Genomic DNA, 7,950 nt, shown 5'->3' with positions numbered 1-7,950 from the left:
TATACACATACATATATATATATATATATACACATATATACACATATACATATACATATACATATACACATATACATATATATATACACACACACATACATACATACATACATATACACATATATACACACATATATACATATACATATATATATATACACACATACATGCACATATATATACACACACACATATATATACACGCACATATATATACACACGCGCACATATATACACACGCGCACATATATACACACACGCACATATATACACACACGCATATATATACACACACGCATATATATACACATATATATATATTATACACATATATATATATATTATACACACACACAAACAAAGAAAAACAAGTAGATAGAATAGAAAAGTTAGTTTGTTTTTTGTAGTTTTTTTTTTAAATAAAGAATAAAAAAAAGATATAAAGTAGAATTAAAATAGAATAGAAAGTGTTAGAGTTAGAGGGTCAAATAAAGGTGGAACAGATGTGTTTTAGTCGTTTCTTGAAGATGGTTAAGGACTCAGCTGCTCAGATTTATTATATTATATATATGGGATTATATTAAATTATTATTGATATTAAAAACTTCCATGTTGACCAACAATCAAACAACAGACACACACAGTATTTGAGTCTTTGATAATAAACATTTCAGAAATTTGGAGTAGGTATTACATTTTAAAATATAAATTGTATAATAAACCCACTATTTTTAATGCATTAATTGGTATTCCTAATTTAAGAAAAAAACTCTACAGCGTTGCATTAGCTATTCGTTGCAAGGTCCCCAAGTAGGCTAATTAACTTCACGTGCGAGCCAAACAACAAACCATTTAACTCCTGCCAAATTGTAACGTTTCAGAAAGCATTTGAAATGTAGAAAAAATAAAATGTATAGCTACTTTGTATCTGTGGTGACATTAGTCTTGTCGAACGAATCTGAAATCGATTTCCTTTCACCGAGCAAATATTCACGAGTAGCTACTTACTGATAATCAAGCGCGGATCCGAGTGCCGAGTGATGGCGAACTTTATCCAAAGGAGATCATCCTCACAATGAAACAATGGCTGATAGACGTCAGACACCATGACTCCATCCAAATTCTGCTCATGTCCTTGATGAACGAATAAATGGGTTTTATGGGAAGTTAGTCAAACAAAAGATAATTTTAAAATGACCAAAGTATTTAATTATTGTAAACAGCTCAACTTACTCAAGTATCGCCAAGTCACAGGTTCTCTGGGAAATTCCTCAAATTCATCAATTCGTGTGGGATTCGGACTATTTCGGCCCGCATTTCGCCATTTATCATTCAAGCTGTGGTCCGCACATGCATGGCACTCGAAAGTGTTTTCGATCATTGAGTCCTCTGCTGGATCACTTGAAGACGCTGTAGTGTTGAGATATAGGCCTACTTTACAAACATCGTCGTGCGCATCATGGGTTCTCAAATACAACCTCTCCAAGTCTGTCGGAGACTGCTGTGCTTTGAGCGACTCATGGGCTCGATTTGTATCAATTTTTGCATCTTCATCGATAAAATGGGCTAATGTAAATAATACAAATTCCCAATTTATCCATAATGCTATCATTAACATCATACATCTCATTTTCCACGTTATTTCAGGGCCGAACATGACATGTCACGAACCCAGATAACGTTTGGAGAAAAAAACCAAATCAAGCCTAAAAAATCTCCAGCCTAAGTGACCCGAATAACCAGGCCAAACGATTACGTCCACACGGAAGGTCTTATTTATGCACTGCGCGGACCAATCAGCGATTGCCGTGATGCAACGCCGGTGTTACAAAGTTTGTAAATTCTTCTTCTTTTTTTTTTTTTTTTTTTTAAATCTAGTGCAATCTGTTTTCATATAATAGCCTACAATCTTTAATAAAAATGTATGGCTTAAATTTTCTGTTAGCCTATAAAATTTGATTATTGTAGACTTGCTTATGAAAGCAGCACGAAGTTTATCATAGGATAATAATATAGGCTAATTGTTTGTCATTTAATTTCAGGCTACTTCGAGTTCTTTTGCATCACAGGACAGAGTTCTTGCAGCAATATGCTGAAATCCAGCTAGACTTTTCTGTAATTTTTCAGTGTTGTCTACATACATTTTATTGATTCATTTTAATTAATTTAAAATAAAATAAAGACGAATATGACACACCAGTGTTTAATGAACAAGGAATTTTTCGATGATGTGGAACCAGAAGGGCATAAGTGACATTTCACCAACTTTACAGGACGGCCAAAACAAAAAATTACCATAGTTTGATCTGACTTTGTGCGCTGATTTCAATTCTAATTTTATTATTATTATTTTTATTTTTAAAAAAGTCACTTGCGCCTTTTTGGAACCAATCTTTTATTCCATTTTGTGTATAAAAACATGGGCGCATCTGATGACAATATGACCAAAGCATTACATTAATGAGTTTAAAACAAATAAAAATCTATTGTGATAAAATAAAAAATCATATAAAAAGTCCTTATATCAAAATAGTTAATTGAATGTGATTAATTTTACTAACATAGTAATCCCAGCCACTTATTTAGCCAAATGGGCGATTGAAAATCCTTTACAGATGCCTTCCCTAGTGTAAATAAATATATAAAAATGTATTTGAAATACATTTATTTCATGCTAAGTATACTACAAATACATTTACATATTATGTACATATTACTTAACTGGTATACTTAAAGTCTGCTAAATTGGAACAACTAAAGTTTGTACTTAATGCACTTTAATTGTTAGAAAGTAGTGCTGAAGTCCAACTAAAGATATGCTGAACTATATTTAATTGTGTTAAAAGTGGAACTATTGCAAGTATACTTTAGGTACACTTTAAATATCTTGCAGTTAAATATTATTCAAAGATCATATACAATCCTCATCAAACACAGTGACATTAAAACACATTTTAGTCTTAATATTGAGAAATGTGCATTGTGGACAAGTAGTACTCAAAATAAAGTTTAATTATAATTTTTATATTTATATCGAGTGATATGTGTTGGCTGAGATAATCAAGCGCACGACGAAGGACTAAAGTTCAAAATGAGTTTAATCATAAATCCAGGAGAATATTCACAAGTCCATAAACAGTCACAAATGCTTAGCAAAATAAACCCAAATATAATAGCAGACGAAGAACTTAGGGAAACACAGGACTTAAATACAGGGGAGAATACAATCAGGGAGAAACAGAACAGGTGCGTGGAACTAATTAGCAAATGAAAAACCATAGGAACAAACGAGGGAACACAGGCAAACTGGAAAGCAGAGAAACCAAAACACAACAGGACAGAAACATGACAATTCGCCCCCTCCCGTAAAGGGACGTCCTCGTGCTGACAAAGGCAGTCCAACAGAGGAGGGAGAGTGGGGGTTCAGGAGGCGGGTGAGGGACAGGCAATGGAAAATGGGCATAGTTCATAAGGCCAGAGTGAAGTAGATGGATGGAAGAGCCAGGGAGGAGCCAGGTGGGGAACCAGAGGCCAGCCAGGATAGCGGCCCAAGGTGGAGTCGACGGTGGAAGGAGCCATGGTGGAGATGGGGTCGACAACACCAGGGGGCTGACTGACGGAGACAGAGCCGGTGGAAGAGGAGCCCAGGATGGAGACGGAGATCCGCAGATCCAGGGTGACACAGAGGATCTGGAGGGTCAAGGTGGAGCTGGCGGCTCAGGCAACCGAGGCAGAGGCGGGGATCTGGAAGCCCGCGGTGGAGCCGGAGCAACAGAGGACCAAGGTGGAGCCAGACAGAGCCAGAGGGATGGAGGGACAAAGCGAAGCCAAAGGGTTGGAATCCTGAGGCGAATGTTGGCCGACAACTGACCAAGGCGGAGCCGGAGGGACGAGCGAGCCCGGTGGAGCCAGTGGGATGATGGGCCACAGTGGAGACGAGGGAGCAATGAGCCAAGGCGGAGCCAAAGGGTCGGAGGGCCGAGGTGGAATCCGGGTCTTGGAGGCTGGAGGAGGAGACAGGGGATCCTCCAACCCTGAGGTAGCTGGAAACTGAAGATCCCGAAGCTCATCCGATCCAACGGTTTTGACGTGCTGAGGGTAAGCTGAGGTATCTTCAGTGGCCAGCTGACACAGGACCAATGGGCATAAAAATTGTAACATTTAATCTTATGTCGATTCAGCATTGTTTAAGAAGGGGGAAGAATTTTTAAGAAAAATAAGAACTGAATGTACATGTGAAGGATTATGTATGCGATTAAGTGTACCATAATAGTCAAACAGAAAGGGTCAACAGATAGCCATAAAAAAATTAAGAGATAAGAATGAACAGAAAAATAACATAAGTGAACCAATAAGCAAGAACTTCTTTGTGTTCTCTTTATATGAGTAAAAATAGAAATATTGTGCATGTATGTTGAACTCTGCTGAGAGCTCTCCTGGCTGTACTGAAGAAAACTGAGGGATGGAAAACTTCATCTTGCATGAATTCATTTTCAGTTTTTCACCACAGTTATGTTTTTTGTTGTTGTTGTTGTTGGAATGCCTTAGATTATTAATTTATAAAATTTTTGTTGAACAAAACAATAATTTGACATGTTTCATCTTTTACAAATTTGCAGTTCTATTTATAGTTTTGTAATTGTTTTTATATTCATTTAAAACAGTCAGGTTCCCGTTGTGACAACTTACCCCATATGATATCAGAATGTTTGGGGAGTTAACTGCTTTCATGTAGATATTCCGCCCAGCAGTGTTGCCAAACCCCTCCCTCAGAAAATCTCTAGAACCACCCTCAAAAGTCTAAATTTTTCACAAAAAGTCACCAAATATGAAAATACAGGTAAATTTGGTAAAGAATTGTGGTATAACTTTTGTGTCCGTGGTTAAAACAAGATGTTCATTTTTTCTCCGGCATCTTGATTGATGCTTATAATGAAATTGTGGTGTGCGTCATGGCAGGCGTGGCGTACTGGTGTGTTCACTGCGCAGACTCATTGGCATGATTGAGAGCAAACGTGAGAGGTCACGGGCCTACGGCAGGGTGTGGCCAAGTAAAAAATAAAAAAAATCTCCAAAAAAATTGCTAGTTTTATTTAAAAAAAGCTAAAAAAGCCCCTTGTCGAAAAAAAAAAAAAAAAAGTCGCGGCTACAATGAGAAAGTAGCTAAATTTGGCGACAAAATCCCCAAATTGGCAACACTGCTGCCCAGTCATACACAAAAGCTGTCCTGGTCTTGCCTAAATCGTAATATCTTTTTCCTTATGGTTTTGCAGATTTAATGCTCTTGTGTAATAAATTAACTTGATATTTTGTATCGTATTTCCCCACAACTTGACACGTCTTTCCAATTATTACTTGACTGGGCACTCGACCCATTTGTTCAGTGTGATATGAAAATTAACAGCTCAATGTTGCACCTTTTCAGTGCATGTAACACTTGGCTACAGCAAAGGGGTTTTCTTAGTAAAGTCCTTTGAGAGAAGTCCAATGACAAAGGGTCTGGGTTTATCATATGTGCCTGGGAAAAGTTTCTGACATTGGGGGATTAGAGCAAACTCAGTGCACTCAGTGCCAATCCAAGCCAAAGTTTTATCTGGTGACAGCTGTGTTGACTCTCTCTTGGGACAGACTACATTTTTTTTTAGCAGACTACTGCATTTTGACTTCTACAAAGTGAGAATTTGCATTTTGTCTCCTCTTGTTGCACTTATAATTTGCTTGATATAAAACAGCTTTAAAGTGGAGGTTGAAGAAGAGTGATTTTAATAGGTTATATAATATTTTACAAAAAAATGTTTCATTGTTCATGATTCATTGATGAACTCTCACACATGACCTTCAGCTAAGCACTGCTGACATGCATGCGAGGCTGCTACTGTACCTAGACAAACAGAAAAGATGTAAATTAATGTAAGAAAATAAGATACAATGTAAATTAAAGTTTAAAATGTACTAGCAAAACATTATATTTCAGATAAGGACTTCCCAACAAGGGGTTTGAAGTCATGTAGGAATTCATGAGGTCATGAACTGCCAGAATGAAATATATATATATAATAATCAAAACTGAACAAAAAATCAGTTGCTTAGTAATTTCCACATTTTTGTGAAGTCATTATGTTTATTGAAAGGTTAGTGTTACTACAGGGGGCACTTCAAACAAATAATAGGGATTTGGCTGACCAAAAAAAAAAAAAGTTGGGAATCCCTGGTTTAGATAAACTTACCGGAAGAGATCACTCAGCAAGCCATGACATGTTTTATAAAAGCTTGGATAAAGAAAACCAAGATTAATTTCAATGAGAAACTTCATGTCATTAATTTTGTCAATATGGGAAGTCTTGAGTAACTGTTCTTACCTTCATAGTTAATACAACCATTTGTGTCCTCCTGCCCTGCCAGCAACTGATCCACTTCACCCTCAGACAGTCTCTCACCTGGAATTGAGCCAATGAGCAAAATGAAAATCACTTTATCATTATTGTTGTTGTTTTATTATTATTATTATTATTTTTTTTTTACAAGATTATACATTTTAAGGTCTCAGTGTTTTTAACATTTGAACACAACCAATGGTCAAATATATTTTTTTGGATTTGGCACATTTTCCCTCCATAATTCCATACCCAAAGTAGCAAGCACATGGCGGAGTTCAGCCCCCATGACTGTTCCATTGCCTTCTTTGTCAAAGACCCTTAGGCCTTCCACAAAATCTTCAAATGTGCCCCTTTCAGTAGACTTTGAAACTTGTTGAAACATAGGCAGGAATGTCTCAAAGTCGATCAGTTTGGATTCCATCTCTGGATGACACAATTTAAATACAGCAATCAGTAAATTCTTGCATTTTTTGACAATCTGAGATAAACATTCTTTAGAGGAAAAATTTTAAATCCAAACGTCCTCCATTGACTTTATTTGAATGACTTTTTTCCACAAAGGATCTTCTTTTGGGTTTCATGCAAGAAATAAAGTCATACAGGTTTGGAACAACATGAGGATGAGTGTGAACTATCCCTTTAAGCTTTCATAGCTCAATTACAAAAAGTAAATGTTATATTTAGTTAGTGTCCTTTGTCACCATGAGCATTTTTGCTTATACAATGTTGTGTTGATGTGTCTGACCAAAAGCTCTCATCACATCTCCACACTGAGCGAGTGAAATCTTCATCTCCCCTGAGGGAGTTCCGGCGAACAACAGGAAAGCTTCTTTGAACTCTGTATAAATGCAAAATGACATAAAAAGTTAGCTCATTTAAAATGAAGTTGATCAAATGATCTTTTCAGGCTGTTCCTTACCTTCAAGCTGTTGAGCACTGAGATTACCCTGAAACCCAGAACAAGAGATTGTTTTTTAGGTTTTTGTAGATGTTTATGATTTGGAATTTGCACTAATATATAGTCATCAGGAAAATATATAAATTCAATCATACACTGTAAAAAAAAATTCTGTAGTTTTTACAAAATAATTTTGGCAGCTGTGGTTGCCAGAATAATTTTGTAAAAAATACAGAAAAACTGTAAACACATTTACGGCCCAAAACTGTAAATTGTACAGTATAAAACTGTAATTTATAAACAAGAAAATTTGAATGTAAACCAGTAAATTCAACAATGCACACTGCTATTAAAATCTGTTTTGTACCTTTAACATACTGACAACCACCATAATAATGCAGGTGGTAAAAGAGAAAGCCACATGAAGAATCAAAGCTCATCACAAGTAGCTTCGCCACAAGCAGAAGTATATACTAATATATAGAAGGTGCACAGAGTCATTCATGCAAACACAAAACACCATCATGGTAACACACATGATACTTAAATAATGCATTAAACTTTCATTAAACAACAGAAGATGTAACATAAAGCCCAAATATACATAACTAATAACAAAAACTATAAAAAAAACATGATTATTTAAACAAAACACTTTCAAATGTGGAGTGTCAT

General features: G+C 36.1%; 1 protein-coding gene across 1 annotated transcript in view; it reads right to left on the bottom strand.

Annotated features, from left to right (window-relative positions):
• Positions 1 to 5,850: 5,850 nt before the first annotated feature.
• Positions 5,851 to 7,950, bottom strand: part of LOC107708955 (myosin light chain 3, skeletal muscle isoform) — a 4,944-nt gene continuing 2,844 nt past the window's right edge. The window contains exons 4-7 of the mRNA XM_016513335.1: positions 6,627 to 6,800; positions 6,360 to 6,437; positions 6,228 to 6,269; positions 5,851 to 5,881 (exon numbers count right to left, since the gene is read on the bottom strand). Coding sequence (XP_016368821.1) covers positions 6,241 to 6,269; positions 6,360 to 6,437; positions 6,627 to 6,800 — 281 coding nt within the window. The 3' untranslated portion in view covers positions 5,851 to 5,881; positions 6,228 to 6,240. The remainder of the gene's footprint in view (positions 5,882 to 6,227; positions 6,270 to 6,359; positions 6,438 to 6,626; positions 6,801 to 7,950) is intronic.

Source organism: Sinocyclocheilus rhinocerous, unplaced genomic scaffold (assembly GCF_001515625.1).
Source record: "Sinocyclocheilus rhinocerous isolate Xijiao unplaced genomic scaffold, SAMN03320098_v1.1 scaffold24, whole genome shotgun sequence".
Lineage (NCBI taxonomy): Eukaryota > Metazoa > Chordata > Actinopteri > Cypriniformes > Cyprinidae > Sinocyclocheilus > Sinocyclocheilus rhinocerous.
Note: the sequence above shows the minus strand (reverse complement) of the source record. Positions and strands in the feature narration are given on the sequence as shown.